The sequence below is a fragment of the Mustelus asterias genome, chromosome 7 (genome assembly GCF_964213995.1).
Source record: "Mustelus asterias chromosome 7, sMusAst1.hap1.1, whole genome shotgun sequence".
Taxonomy (NCBI): Eukaryota; Metazoa; Chordata; class Chondrichthyes; order Carcharhiniformes; family Triakidae; genus Mustelus; species Mustelus asterias.
Genome location: NC_135807.1, coordinates 24,974,114 through 24,990,885, shown reverse-complemented (window position 1 = coordinate 24,990,885; position 16,772 = coordinate 24,974,114). Strand labels below are relative to the sequence as shown.

At 43.8% G+C, this 16,772-nt stretch overlaps 1 protein-coding gene across 1 annotated transcript in view; it reads right to left on the bottom strand.

The window, feature by feature from the left end:
• The window catches only part of adgrb1a (adhesion G protein-coupled receptor B1a), a 650,625-nt gene that overhangs the window by 113,054 nt on the left and 520,799 nt on the right, over positions 1-16,772 (bottom strand). Inside the window, exon 26 of the mRNA XM_078216994.1 lies at positions 8,380-8,449. Within this exon, the coding sequence (XP_078073120.1) occupies positions 8,380-8,449 (70 nt within the window). The remainder of the gene's footprint in view (positions 1-8,379; positions 8,450-16,772) is intronic.

Genomic DNA, 16,772 nt, shown 5'->3' with positions numbered 1-16,772 from the left:
GTCTGGCCCACATGCAAGTCCAGGCCCACAGCAATGTGGTTGACTCTGAACTGCCCTCAGGGTAATTAGACAAATGCTGGCCTTATCAATGATACCCAAATCCCATGAAGGGACAAAATAGAATAAGAACATGCCCTCTCAATTTATTCAATGGACTTCTAACAATATTAACACACTAACAACTTCAGATCTTAATAGTCATTGTATTTTTTGTCATAGAATCCCTACAGTACAGAAGGAAGCCATTCAGCCCATTGAGTCTGTACCGAACACAATTCCACCCGGGTCCTATTCCTGTAACCCCACACATTTAGCCTGCCAATCCCCCTGACATTAGGGTCAATTTAGTATGGCCAATCAATCTAACCCACACATCATTGGACTGTGGGAGGAAACCGGAGCACCCAGAGATAATCCACGCAGACACGGGGAGAATGTGCGCACTCCACACAGACAGTGACCCAAGGCCAGAATTGAATCCGGGTCCCTGACGCTGTGAGGCAGCAGTGCTAACCACTGTGCCACCGTGCCACCCCTTGTCAGACAGCAGGAGCTGGTAATGGAGGTCAGCTATATCACAACCAATAGGAGAGGCGGTGATGTAGTAGTATTGTCACTAGACTAGTGATCCAGAGACCCAGGGTAATTCCCTGGAGACATGGGTTCGAATCCCACCATGGCAGATGGTGAAATTTGAATTCAATAAAAATCTGGAACTAAAAGTCTAATGATGACCACTGTCGATTGTCGCAAAAACCCATCTGATTCATTAATGTTGTACTTACGCGGTCTGTAATACATGTGACTCCAGATCCACAACAATGTGGTTGACTCTTAAATGCCCTCAGGGGTGGGCGATAAACATTGGCCCAGTCAGCGATGCCCACATCCCATCAATGAATAAAAACAATATAGAAGTGGGTTCAATTCTGGCCTTGGGTGACCAAGTGAAGGCCAGAGCATCCAGCCTCCAGCTGGTAATTATATTTATGGGTATTTAAATGAGTAGTGATCAAATTCTCAGCCACTCCGGGTGGGAATGTGATTGGGGCAGATGCAGCGGGATGGGAGACTCGCAATAGATTGGGTGCCTGGCGAGAATCCCGATTTGGCCTTCTTGCCCGATTCAACAGGCCACCGGGATTTCCAGCCAGGATTAGCGGCCCCGGAGAATCATCCCATGTGTTTTTTTAAATCCATCCTACATATTCTCTAAACAGCTGTCAGGTCCGACTGAATCTTATCCCATAAGCATTCCAAAGCAGCTGAAAATAAAACTCTGACGAGCATCTCTGCTGTTTGACTTCCAAACCTTTTTCAGACTCTATCGCTGCATAATCCTCAGTAACCGGGGGGGCACCTGTCAATTTCAGGCACCACAGACATTTGAGATAAAAGGGAAGCCCATTGCAATTTGCCAGCCTCAGTGCCCTCTATAACCAGGCAGCAGACAGCCCATTAACTTTGCAAATTGTTTCTGCTCTCTGCTGACAATTCTCATCCCCATCCAACTGCTGATGGACAACACAGATATAAGCAAGCTGGGCAGTGGACGGAGCTTCGTTCAGGATTTTGTGATTTCAGTTTCATGGTCACAATCTGTACAATGGAAAATGCAAACATGTGAATTAGAATCAGAAGTAGACAACTCAGCCCTTTGAGACTGTTTCGCCACACCATAAGATCATGGCTGCTCTGATTATAACCTCAATCCTACATCTTTGCTGATAACCTGGTGGCAACAGTGGTTAGCACTGCTACCTCATAGCACTGGAGACCCAGGTTCGAGTCCAGCCTTTGGTGACTGTCTGTGTGGAGTTCGCACATTCTCCCCGTGTCTACGTGGGTTTCCTCACACACTCCAAAGATGTGCCATGCTAAATTGTCCCTCAGTGTCCCAATATGTGTAGGTTAGGGGGATTAGTGGGGTAAATACATGTGTCACGGAAAAAGGGCCTGGGTGGGATGCTCTGTTGGAGAGTCAGTGCAGACTCGATGGGGTGAATGACCTTCTTCTGCATTGTAGAGATTTTATGACTCTTAGAATCATAGAATCCCTATAGTGCAGAAGTAGGCCATTCAGCCCATCAATTCTGCACTGGCCACAATCCCACCCAGGCCCTATTCCCATTACCCCACATATTTACCCTGCTAACCCCCTGACACTAGGGTCAATTTAGCATGGCCAATCAACCTAACCCGCACACTGTTGGACTGTGAGAGGAAACCCAGACCACCGGACCACCCAGAGGAAACCCACACAGACACAGGGAGAATGTGCAAACTCCACAGTGACCCGAGGCCGGAATTGAACCTGGATCCCTGGTGCTGTGAGGCAGCACTAGCTAACCACTGTGCCACCATGCCACCCCAAACTATTAGATTCTATTAGAAGAACAGAATTCTTCCAGTGCAGAAGCAGATTCTTCGATGAACTTTTGACCCCCTTGTTAATCAAGAATCTATCTCGCTCTACCTGAAAAATATTCAAAGGCTCTGACGGAATTTTACCACCACGCCCAAACCGGAATCGGGGTGGGTGTCGCTCGCAGAACCAAATTCTCCATTGGCCTCAGGCAGGGTTTTACTAGCCTTGCCTGAGCAAGGTCGTAAAATACCGGCCTCTGCTTCCACTGCCTTTTGAGGAAGAGAGTTCTAAGACTCACGACCCTCTGAGAGAAAAAAGATCCTCCTCATCTCTCCTGTTATTCAAATGCACTCGCACAATTTGCAAATCACAGTTGATGTAAGTTCTCCTTTTGGTTTAAATCTGGATGATTTGGAAGGCATCCTATCTTGCTCATTCCGCAATGGCATTCACCACAGTCAGAATGTTTGAACAGCTTCTAAAATTCCTCACCCCAGGTTGGCTTCATCTTTTCACTGTAGTCTAAAGGGCAAGTCACATCAACGATTTAAATTCCTGGCCCAGATGTCTGGCTTTCCAAAGAATTAATTAAACTGAATCTGTAACTATCACAAGGTGAACAAAGACATTGATAGAAATTTCTCAGCAGGAGAAAAGAATATCTGATCCATGCCTGGGGCTTAGACACAGCTCAACAATATACAAATTGTTCTGAAGACATTTTCAGCACCAAGGGCGAGATTTCTTTTTCCCTTCTTGGACGACACAGTGGTTAGCACTGCTGCCTCACAGCGCCAGAGACCCGGGTGCGATTCCCAGCTTGGGTGACTGTGTGGAGATTGTATGTTCTCCCCATGTCTGCATGGGTTTCCTCCGGGTGCTCCGGTTTTCTCCCACAGGCCAAAGATGTGCATGTTCGGTGGATTGGCCATGCTAAATTGCCCCTTAGTGTCTGGGAGACTAGCAGGGTATTTACATGGGGTTACGGGGATAGAGCCTGGGCGGAATTGTTGTCAGTGCAGACTCAATGGGCCAAATGGCTTCCTTCTGCTCTGTAGGGATTCTATGATCCTTCAGCCTTAGTTCTCAGAGAGCCAGAGGTTCAAATCCATAATTTCTTGAAAATACAGGTGCAGGTAGATGAAGTAATATAAAAAAGCCAACAGCATTTTTGCTTATAAACAGGAACATAAGGTGGAAGAGTAAAGATGTAATTATCAATTTGCACAAAACATTGGTTCGGCGACTGTGTATAGCTTTCGGCACCCTATTATAGAAATCACATTATAGCAGAGTAAACAGCATGGATTCACCAGTAATGGGAAAATATATCACAAGGTGAGCCTTGAGATACTGGGAGTATTTCTACTGGAACTGAGAAGGCTGAGTCGGTTTAACACAGATTGTTAATATCAAGCAACATTCCGATAGCGTGAACAAACAATTTTCATTGTTTGGGAGGCAGTGATAAGTGGTCCTCAATATAAAATAATAAATGTGAAAGTTAGGAAATACGCTAGTAAAACTTCTTTGTGCAGAGGGGTGAATCTTGCCTTAGGGATGGAGGAGGAGGTGGGGTGGTATTGTTTCAAAGACACTGTTTTTTTCCCCCGGAGGATTTTTGTAGAGTGAATGTTATTCCACAGGAAGTTATTGAGGAAGTTATTGGAGAATACATTGGAGATTGGGATAGTTGAATTAATTTTGGATTGCTCTCGTAATGAGCTGATGCCAACATGATGAGTAGAATTTCTTCCTTCTGTGCTACGAACATCTATCGTTTTGCTTGCTTTGTTGCTAAGAGGCAGGCCTGGGTAGAGCTCCTTATTCTTTTCAGGGTTCAGGGTCTAATTGCTGTAACTTCCTGAAGCCAGTCAGGGGCTAATTACACTTGGAGACCTTCTGGATGATGAGGTCAATTAGTAATCATCTGGACTTTCTTTCTTGATTGCAAATTATAGTGTTTCTTTATATAAATGTCATAATGAATTTGCGCATGTAAACAAAGTGGCATACCCCATAGTATGATGGGCACCTTCTGTACTACATTTATAAAACATTTATGTTGGTAGATATTGGCCAGAATTCTCCCATCCCGCCAGCCATTGGAATTTTAGAGGGCGGGTTGCGGACAATGTGAAACCCCATTGACAGTCGGTCAAGAATTTCTGGCTTTTAGACCAGTGCGGCCGGAGAATTCCACCCATTGTTTCATGTTCAAAATAACAGCCGGAATTCCACGACTGTTCACGCTGGTGAGATCTTCTGGTCCAAGATCAACATTTTAAAATAAATTGAAACACGACTGATATTTCATTTAAAATGCTAAATGAAGTGATAAATGAAAAATGTGATTAAAATCTTCTACCTACTCATTGTCATAAAGTTTGTAGTTTACAATTTGAACCATGTCCAACAGCTTCTGATTTTAGGTTTCAAAAGAAACTCAATGTATCAGGGATCAGAATGTTTAAAATATCTGCCTTCTCGACAAGGTATAGCAATATCTTCTATGGGAAATCCCATTGACAGCAGAAGGACCAGAAGATCTTGCCACCGGTGAACAGCGCACTGTCTCCCGCCACGGGAAACATGAGGGAGGGAGGCCAGAAAATCTCCCTCTCCCCCACACCCTAGATGACTTAGAATCATAGAAATCCTCCAGTGCAGAAGTAGACCATTTGGCCCATTGAGTCTGCAGCGACAACAATCCCACCCAGGCCCTATCCCCTTAACCCCACATATTTACCCTGCTAGTCCCTCTAACCGCCGCATCCTGGGACACTGAGGGAGAATTTAGCATGGCCAATCAACCTAACCCACACCCAGAGGAAACCCACGCAGACACGGGGAGAACGTGCAAACTCCACACGGACAGTGACCCAAGGTCGGAATCAAACTCAGGTCCCTGGAGTTGTGAGGCACTGTGCCACTGTGCCGTCCCTTCTAATAACAAATTTAAATTTATGAAACCTAGAGTGGAATTTTAACCCCCAAAAGGGTTGGATCATGTGAGATGGAAAAACATTTTTTTGAAAAGGTAAAACCTGGACCCAATCCATCTCAAGTCACCATCCACTTTCAGTTTTGATGGACGCAGATCAGGGGGGCATCTAACTAACCTGCCCCCAGGAGATGGGTTGCTCATATAAATATTGTAGTCAAGCTGCATGCCTCAGATTTTATCTACACTTAAAGTGAGTACCAAAACAACAACAACAAACATTGCTGGAACATAAGAACTAGGAGCCGGAGTAGGCCACCTGGCACCTCGAGCCTGCTCCACCATTCAATAAGATCATGGCTGATCTTTTCATGGGGTCAGCTCCACTTACCCGCCCACTCGACATAACCCTTAATTTGTTTACTGTTCAAAAATGTATCTATCCTTGCCTTAAAAACATTCAATGAGGTAGCCTCAACTGCAGGGAGTTCCACAGATCCAAAGAAGCAGGCAGCAAAGGTAAAACAAAGTGAAGCAAGAACAGAAAATGCTGGAAAATTGCAGAAGGTCTGAGAGCATCTGTGGAGAGACAATAGAGCCAACATTTCGAGTCTGAATGACCCTTCGTCAGAGCTGACGAAGCTGACCAACTCTGATGAAGGGTCATCCAGACTCGAAACTTTGGCTCTATTCTGTCTCTACAGATGCTGTAAGAAGTCTAACAACACCAGGTTAAAGTCCAACAGGTTTATTTGGTAGCAAACGCCACTAGCTTTCGGAGCGCTGCTCCTTCGTCAGGTGACATCATGTCTACAGATGCTGTCAGACCTGCTACAATTTTCCAGCATTTTCTGTCTTTGTCTCAGATTCCAACATTCACAGTATTTTGCTTTCATAAAACAAAAGGGAAGATTAGCAGTTCTAGATTGAGCCTTATGTCAGAACTTCACATTGTAATATCAGTAAATACACATATGGAACAGCATTAAATGAACAGGCAAGGGGAGAGAAGCAGATTAAATTTAAAATTCAGGAATGTCAACGATGACCAAAGTGAAGGATTGAACAGCTCAACATTTCTGGTCAAATTGCTAGTGAGGCTAATAAGTTCACCATTATATTTTTGAAAATCCCACAACTAATTCAGAGAGCAAGTACAAATTTGAATTCATAAATCATGGAGTTACAATTGGTTTTGCACTGTTCTACCATTAGCTATGAGAAAACTTCATCTCTCAGTCCAGCTCCTCATTCAATTAAATTCAGCAGCATTGCATTCCTATACTTACGCAATACCAAACTAGATTTTCTACAGAAAATTAAGCCCTTGTAACCTTTTAACAATGGTAACTGTTAATTATTGACAGTTCACTTCTCTGTTACTGAAAATTAACTTTACAAGTGTGGGGTCTCATTCCTTTAAGGCTTAATTCATTGTTGGAAATTATTTGAATTCATTTTTTGTTTAACTTTTTTTTGTTTCTTCTCTCTGCTGGCATGAGGAATGGTTGTGGGGGTAAAAGAGGTGGGGGCCTTGAAATACTATGGGGAGTTGGGATACTGTTTCGAAAAACCAAGAGATGGGTTTTCTTATCGGCCCACCTCTGCACCTACGACCCCCATGCACTCCAGCAAAATGCGCTAAGAATCGGATCCTGCTGTGAAAAGATGTCACAAAGGCTGGGAGCGCAATTTGCGAATTGCCAAAGTGCACAGGTTGGGTTTTCCCATAGGACAATTTGGCCGTTAAAATGAGTGGAAAATACCACACCAATGACAACTGGCCTTTCAGAAGTTTATGCCTCGTCACAACAACTGAGGAGTTATGTTCCCATAATACAAAGCCTCCATTAATTATTCAGACTGAGTGTATAGTACATGGTGAATCTGATTTAAACAGAGTATCATGACTGACCTATTTCTGGTGAGAGAAATTATTGTGTAACGCCATATCAAGAGGTCTTTGATGTCAGGTGCCCTCAGCTCTTAGAATATATTTCACTTCATTAAGTACATCTTTTCTGCTCGACACACCTGCTCACATTGTGTAGCTCAGTGCTTAACACTCTCACCTCTGAGTCAGAAGATCATAAGTACAATTTCCATTCCAGCACTCGAATACAAAAATCTAGTTTAAGACCCTAGGTCAGCACCAAGAGGAAGTTGCATTGTCCGATTGCCACCTTAGTTAAACCGGCGCTTTGCCTGCCCTCAGGTGGGCAAAGACGACCCGGTGACATTATTTCAAAGAAGGACAGAAGAGCTATTACTGGCTAATCAACGTTACAACAAACACCATATTTAGTCAGTATGCACTGATGTTTGTTGCATGCAAATTGGCAGCCACGTTTCCGACATAACAAGACTAGGAAAGATACTGCGCTGGCTGTGAAGTGTTTTAGGATGTCCCAAGATCAGGAAAAGCGCTATACAAATGCAAGTCTTTGGGTAGGATTTTCCAACCATGTTCACCCCCAGAGCGGGAAAATCCCGCCCGAAGTCAATGGACTTTGCATGGTCCGTGTCCCGCCCACTACGATTCCCATGGTGGGCAGGGCGGGAAAATTCCGCCCTTTCTTTTATATCAGCAAGTTATGTGTAAACTAGATATACACATCATATATTATACGCTAAATAATATTATGTAGCTGGCCATGAGTTTAAGATGCATGTGTGATTTTGAGATTCTACAAACATTTGAAAATTGCCCCTGGATCCCCATCATCATTTACAAGTTACTGAAACCTTTGTCTGAATGAGTGCTATATATTTTGCCATCCAATTTTCACCTTTAAACAATGTAGACAATACATGTCAGAGACATGTAGAATATAGTAATTATCAACTAACAGCCCTGACAGATAACAGTGTCATAAATATTGTATTATTACACTAATCTGTAGTTAAGAAAACTGGAATAAAACAGTCTGCATCAATTGTGCTCAACAGGTAAGATTCCAAAGTGGAATGAAAGACTGCAATTAAATACTTTCTGTTGAAAACATCAGCAAAAAGATGATTATGTATTTGTTAAACAAACCATTAATGAATGTCATGGCCTACTTACTAGTTTACTGTTCCATATCCCTTTGATTTGGTGAATCCAACAGATGTTGCGACAACTAGGGCTGGAAGTCCTAAAAGAAATGAAAGGTAAAATAGGTGTATATATATATTGGTTGTGGCCAAAATAATTCTATTGCTATTCTATTTTGGTATGCATTAGATGACAATTTACATTCTACTTCAAGGATTGTAGGCGTATCATCATGAATGCTGCAAAATTATTTCAAATGTCCATAAATGTTTACAGCACTGAAGGAGGCTATTGGGCCCCATCATATATATATATATATATGTTTTCTTATTAGAACAAAGAACAATACAGCACAGGAACAGGCCCTTTGGCCCTCCAAGCCTGTGCCGCTCATGTGCCCGACTAGACCATTGTAAGGGTTACAGCACTTTATAAACAGTGAGTTATTTTGCATTGCAACAGAAAAGTATTTTGTACAACTCAATTAGTTTTTAGCTTTCTAAGGTGCTACTTGCACCCACAATTGCTTCACTAGTTTCTGAAAATGCCTTACAGTAATGTGATGAAGTCGATGGGACCAGTGTAGAAGCACGTGGGAGTTGTTTTGGGCACAGGTAGCATTGTCAAATGTTTTGTTGGGTGCAATAACTGCTCTCAAAGCTTGTTTTTTATTTAAGACGATCATTAATTGAAAGAGAAACTATGGACGCAATTTTCCACACTTCCCACTGGGCATTTTGCGGATCTTCCAGCCCCGCTGTTGTCAATGGGGTTTACCACTTTATGCAGCACCTGCCACCGGCAACCACGCGGCAGGGGTTGGCCATCGGCGGGACCGGAACATCCTGCACGCAAGAACAAGTGGAGAATTCCTGCCTAAAATGCAGGGAAATTGGCTGAGACTTCAGGTTCCGAGGGAAATGGAAGCTGGTTGAAAGCAAAGTACAGAGCAATGAGATTATTTCAGCAGTGCAGTTCAGTGTGGGGAAGCGGTGTGTGGGCTGGTTTAAGAAGGCAGCCTGAAGACTAGAGCTGGGAACTGGGTTAAGAAATGTTACTGCAGCTGATTCAGTTATTTTAAAGGAACCAATTAACTAGAGCTGGCCATTTTACTGAAAATTAGGCCTGTAGGATTCAGGTTAACTGGGAGTGGCTATTAGTGGACAAGTGGTGGTTAAATATTGTTGAAAGGAACTGGATCTCTGGAAGACAGAATTTTGCAGCATGTAGTGGCTAAACCTGGTGCCATGTATGCTAAGAGGACTGCTGAGTGAATCCGATGGATTGATATTCATTGAATCTGCTATTTAAAACATAACTTACACTTTTCATTAACTGCAATTTGCCTTTTAGTTCATGTTTGATTTATGTTGATTTTGATTTAATTGCTAAAGTAAAAGTTATAAGAAGTGGAATCTTGTCCCTCGGTTTTCCCATTGGGGTCATTCGGTAAATTTGACTTTTTTTAGTTTGTTGGTCTCCATGGGGATCATAACTGCATGACTTCCAACATCTCTATTCTTACTATGAACAGGATAGCAAGAAATCCCCATAACCAGAGCACAAATTACAAGTAAAATTATCGATGCTGCCTGTTGGTCAATGCACACCTTAACTTAGAATGCAAAAGGGGTTTCTGGTTGGCTCTCTGCATACTCAATAAAAAATTCATGCAACCACAGATAAAGTTTGACATGTTATTCAATCAACTGATTCCCAAAACTCTGCCTTTCCATGACTACCGTCAAGGCCACTATTGCTGCTTCTACCCATTCTTTTGTCACTCAGAAGCTATTGCAAAAAAGTTTAAAAATCCATAAACTGTTCATATATCCTACAAGTCTGATTTCTACGAACATAGGAATTAGGAACAGCAGTAGGCAATTCAGTCCTTCGAGCCTGCTCCGCCATTCAATCAGATCATGGCTGATCTCTTCCTAGTCTTAAATCCATCTGCCTACCTGTTCCCCATATCCCTTTAACCCACTTTTAACATCAGAAATATATCTATCTCCTTCTTGAAACCATTTAATGACAGATTCCACTGTGGGGCAGCGAGTTCCACAAATTCACCACCCTCTGCCAGAAGTAGTTCCTCCTCATCTCAGTTTTAAATCTACCGCCTCTTAACCCATACCTGTGACCTCTTTTTCTAGATTGCCCCACAAAGGGAAACATTTGTGTTACTGCAGTGTTTTTCCATGTAACGTTGGCCAAGTAATTTGAAGTGTATGCGCCGATTTGATAACCTTTTTGTATTTCAAGTGAGTGATATGCCATGATTAGGGGTTAACAATTAATAGTGGATTCACTTTGTAATAGCTTTCAATGACTGGGATGCAAGTTCCAATTCATAAGAAATGCAGTTTGCTTATGGAAACTGTCCTCTGGCTGTGAACATGAAAACAGGCAGTGTAGAAAAGCCTTAATGTCGCAAGGCATTCTCAAATCTAGCCTGGTTGCCACGGCAATGGCAGCAGGATAAGAGAGGTAAAAGAAACAAAACTATTCCTTGGGGAATAGAAGAAAGCATCTTGATATAGTCAATTGTATACAGAACATAGATGGGATGCTTAATAGAATGAATAGCTCCATTTTTCCTTATGCATTTGCTCATTTACTGAAGGGATCTGATTATGTCCAGTTATGTTCTAATTTTGGCACAATTTCATGTTGCATTGGGAGGCATAAAGGAATGGACTCCATATTTGGACTAAATCCAAATGAGTTAGAAAAACTGGCAATAGGAGTGAATTTACTTTCCCTACTTTTTCCCCTTTTTCTCCTGATCCCAATTAGGGTATCTGCAAAAATGCATGGACATAGCCAACATGGTGGATGATTTGTGGGCGCTGTTCTGAATCTGGTTCAAAGTAGAAAGGGGCAGTGTTATCATGCTGAAGTGCTTCCATAACTGAAGCGGTGTATTGAACTGACAAATCGAAAGCAATGCCCTCATGTGTCTCAGCCATTTAAAACTTCAGCATCTGCAACCTGGAATAAGGAATCCCTCACAAAACAGGCAATAAAATGTGTCATGAAATCAGCTATTTTTCTGTCGGACAGGACAGGGAGCCAGTTTTGTTTTTGGTTCTGTTTGTCTTAAATGCACAAGCTTAGAACGCTGCACTGAAAAAAAGCAATTACAGGACATGACGACACAGCATGAATTACACAACCTTGAAAAAAAACAAGCAACCAAGGATGATGATATAATTGCAAAAATTTGAATATGTTTTATATAGAGATTTTCTTCAAAATATTAAAGATATTTAATTAATATTAAAAATATTAATTAAAAACTATAAATAATACAAAATCCACATTACATCCTTTATGATTATGGTTTGAACTGTAGAATTTAGCAGGAAAAGAATGTTTGATAGAATGCAATGTCAACAGCTCTGTATATATCTCTAGCTACAGCCTTCTACATCAGAACTACCCTTTACTCTGGGAAAAAGAGGACAGACATTGCATGATAATCATCGTATATAATAATATCATTATCAGCCATGCATTTTAAATATCTGAAACCAATGGCTGGCATTGCCAGCAATGAAACAAAGCTTCATCTATGTAATTTTATTAGTCATTTTCAAACTGCTTTAGATGTAATCTAAAATGAGTACATAATAACGTGAAATAATTTATCACATCCTGAGAAAAGTCAAGAACACGGAACACATAATAGAAGTGCAATGAGATTTTGTTCCATATTTGAACCAGCATCATTTTTATGTCCACTCTCCTTGTTACACTTGAGGGGCAATCTTTCTGTCGTACCCTTCAGGAAAACGCACTAATTTATTGGGCGGAATTTTACGAGAATGATTCTAAGTGTCCAGCTAGCGTGAAAATGGAAGAGTTGCAGATCCGTTTTTTGGGCGAGTTTTTACGCCCAATCTTGTGCACATAGTCGATGAAAAAGATCATCTAGACCATTTCTAGCTGCTACAGGCAGTGGACGAGGCTTAATTCTCCAGCCAGAGCAAAGGGAGCTGCTGCACATGTGCAATAACAACAGCAGAGGTCTGATAGCGAGAGACATGTGTCAGGCTTCTGCTGTTGCAGCCAGCAGCCACCCATTCCCTCCCTCCCCCAACACCCTCGCTCCCCCCTTCCACAATCATGGGGGCCTGCGGCCGATCACAAGCCTCACCCAATCCGAAATGTGACACTTGCCAACCCCCCAGCTGTCCAGACTGATCGTGCCCCCTCCCCCCCACCGATTGTGAGCAGAGTGGCAGCGGGCTCCCTCTCCCTCCCCTTCAGACCCCGCTCCCTTCAGGCCCCGTGCCTTCAGACCCTGCCCACTTCAGGCCCGGCCCCCATAGGCCCTACACCCTGGCACTGCTAGGCTGGAATTGCCCAAGGGGCAACCCCCTTGCCCTCGGCCTCGCTGGGGGGGGGGTCTCAATGGTTTTCAGTTCTACTGGTGAAGCCAACATGGCTGTTCCCTGTTCATGGGGAGCAGGTGTTTTCCTCGCCGGAGAGAACCTCTCCCAGTGAGGCCGCAAAGGCAAGCTAGTCTGGACGATTGAGTGCCGGGCTCAATAATCACATGTAAACCATCATTAAAGGACATTTAAATAATTTATTTAGCCTCTTGCTCGAAATGGGACACAAATGGCTGGTGGGAGAGAGGGTGGTGAGACATCCACGCTCCATGGGGAACAGTTAAGTAGCAGGAATTTGCGCCAAATTAGCAAACTGGTGGTCAGACAGCAAATTCGCTGACCAATTTGGAGGTGCATCAGCTCAGAAGCAGAATGCCTTCTTGGATGAGTGAGAGAGAAGGTGCCCAAGACGGAGGTGCTCTCTCTCCAATATTTTAATATTAAAAATAAAATGGGTCTCAGCAGCCTGGCCACCATTGTGTGAGGGAGCGGGGTGGAGTGGGGGTGGTGTGGATAGCCAAGGGGCATGGGTGTGGTGGTGAGCAGGGGTTGGGAAGTTGGGAAACACCCACAGGGTTGCAACTGAGTCCAGGCTGGCAAGGAGGGTCTCTAAGCCTGCCTGGAGACCTGTCCATGCCCAGTCTGTTGCTGGAAGGCTACCTCTACGTCTAACAGGAAGCAGAGAGTTGGAATAAATGGGTGCTTTTCTGGTTGGCAGTTGGTGACTAGTGGCGTGCCGCAGGGATCGGTGCTGGGGCCTCAACTGTTTACCATATACATAGACGATCTGGAGGAGGGGACCGAGTGTAGGGTAACAAAGTTTGCGGATGATACAAAGATGAGTGGGAAAGCGAATTGCGTGGAGATGCGGAAAGTCTGCAGAGAGATTTGGATAGGCTAAATGAGTGGGCGAGGATCTGGCAGATGGAGTATAACGTTGACAAGTGTGAGGTTATCCACTTTGGAAGGAATGCCCACCAACTGTGCGCAGCTTTTCACACCAATTCACTTCTGTGCTCACACCGATTTGGGCCGCAAGTTTCAGCCCTATCATTCCCAGGATGTTGGAGTCAAGAAGAAGTAAGGTCAGGAGTGTTGCCTATCCCTGGTTCTCCTTGAAGAGGAAGTGATAGATTTGTGTTAACGGCTGCAGCCCAAGTCAGGAATGTATGTGACCTGGAGGAACTTGGAGATGATGGTGTTCCCATGCTGAATACCCTTATCCTTCCAGGTGAAGGAGGTTGTAGATTTGGAAAGTGCTGCCATTGAAGTCTTGATAACTTGCTGCGGTGTGTCCTGTAGACAGTGCACACAGCACTGGTAATCTAATAGTGGACAGATGGATGTTTAAGTCAGTAAATGAATTGCCATAAAATGGATTGCTTGGTTCTTGCAGAGATTTTTATATGTTGTTGGAGCTGCACCCATCCATGACAGAATGGATGATCAAAGATTAAATGTTAGCGCAATGTCTAGTGACAATCCGATGCTTCTCTTGAAGCCAGATAATACTTTATTTTGGTATAAGTGACTTATTCTGCAAAACCTTGGAAGTTAATGGTCTAATTTGTGGATTTAGTTTAAATGAAGGAACAGCGATATTGTTTGAAGTCACGATGGTGTGTGGATTGGAGGGGAAGTTGCAGGTGGTGGTGTTCCCGTGCGTCTACTACCTTTGTCCTTCTAGATAATAGAAGTTGTGGGTTTGGCGGATGTTGTCAAAAGAGCCTTGGTGCGTTGCTGCAGTACATGACAGTAGATGGTACGTACTGCTGCCACTGTGTATTGGTGGTGGAGGGGGTGGATGTTGGAGGTGACGGTTGAGGTGTAAACCAAATGGGTTGCTTTGTCTTGTATGGTGTCGAGCCTCTTGAGTGTTGTTGGATCTGCACTCATCCAGGCAAGTGGAGAGTATTCCATCACACTCCTGAATTGTGCCTTGTAGATGGTGGGCAGGCTTTGGAGAGTCAGGAAGTGAGTTACTCAAGTGAGCAGGATTCCTGCTCTCTGACCTGCACTTGTAGCCACAGTATTTATATGGCCCATCCCATTCAGTTCCTGGCCAATAAAACCTGCAAGTTTGTTGACATTTGGGGATTCAGGGATGGCAATGTCACTGAATGTCAAGTGGAAATGGTTAAATTCTATCTTGTTGGAGATGACCATTGGCTGGCACTTGTTTGGCACATAAATTACTTGCCACATACCAGTCCTGATCCAAATGTAGTCCATGATTTGGAGGTCGGGATCAAGTGTAGTGTAGTGTGTCAAAATTTGCAGATGACACACTAAGCTGAGTGACAGAGCAAAGTGTGCAGAAGACGCTGAAAGTTTGCAAAGGGATATAGATAGTTTAAGTGAGTGGGCGATGGTCTGGCAGATGGAGTACAATGTTGGTGAATGTGAGGTCATTCATTTTGGTAGAAATAACAGCAAAATGGACTATTATTTAAAAGGTAAAAAATTGCAGCATGCTGCTGTGCAGAGGGACTTGGGTGTCCTTGTGCAAGAATCACAAGGAGTTGGTTTGCAGGTGCCACAGGTAATTAGGAAGGCAAATGGAATTTTGTCCTTCATTGCTAGAGGGATGGAGTTTAAAAACAGCTAGATTATGTTGCAGCTGTATAAGGTGCTGGTGAGGCCACACCTGGAGTACTGTGTACAGTTTTGGTCTCCTTACTTGAGAAAGGATATACTGGCACTGGAGGGGGTGCAGAGGAGATTCACTAAGTTGATTCCGGAGTTGAGAGGATTGGCTTATGAGGAGAGACTGAGTAGACTGCGGCTATACTCATTGGAATTCAGAAGAATATGGGGAGATCTGATAGAAACATACAAGATTATGAAGGGAATAGATAAGATAGAAGCAGGGAAGTTGTTTCCATTGGTGGGTGAAACTAGAACTAAGGGGCTTGGCCTCAAAATAAGGGGGAGCAGATTTAGGACTGAGTTGAGGAGGAACTTCTTCACACAAAGGGTTGTGAATCTGTGGAATTCCCTGCCCAGTGAAGCAGCTGAGGCTACCTCATTGAATGTTTTTAAGGCAAGGATAGATACATTTTTGAACAGTGAAGGAATTAAGGGCTATGGTGAGTGGGTGGGTAAGTGGAGCTGAGTCCACAAAAAGATTAGCCATGATCTGATTGAATGGGGGAGCAGGTTCGAGGGGCCAGATGGCCTACTCCATCTCCTAGTTCTTATGTCTTATTGCACAGACTGTTTCAGCATCTCAGGAGTTGGGTGGCATGATGGCACAGTGGTTAGCACTGCTGCCTCACAGCGCCAGGATATCTGGTTCAATTCTGGCCTCGGGTCACTGTCTATGCGGAATCTGCACGTTCTCCCCATGTCTGCATGGGTTTCCTCCGGGTGCTCCGATTTCCTCCCACAGTGCAAAGACGTGCTGGTTAGGTTGATTGGCCATGCTAAATTGACCCTCGTGTCAGAGGGATTGTGTGGGATTGCGGGAATAGGGCCTGGGTGGGATTGTGGTCAGTGCAGACTTGATGGGCCGAATGGCCTCCTTCTGCACTGTGGGAATTCTATTATTCCATGAGTTGCAAATGGTGCTGGACATTGTGCAATCATCAGCAAACATCCTCACTGCTGACCTTATGATGGAAGGAAGGTCGTTGATGAACAGCTGAAGATGGTTGGACCTAGGACATGACACTGAGGAACTTCAGCAGTCGTGTCCTGGGACTGAGATGATTCACTTCCCACAACCACAATCATCTTCCTTTGTGCTAAGCATGACTCCAACCAGTGGCAGTTTTCCCCAATTCCCACCGACTCCAGAATTTTTAGGGCTCCTTGATGCCACACTCAGTCAAATGCATTCTCACCTCACGTCTCCGATTTAGCTCTTTTATCCATGTCTGGACTAAGGATGTTATGAGGTCAGGAATAGAATGGCCTTGGTGGAACCCAAATTGAGCATCAGTTGAGTAGGCTTTTCCTCAGTAAGTGCTACTTGATAACACTGTTGATGACCTCTTTCATCACTTAGCTGATGATCCATAG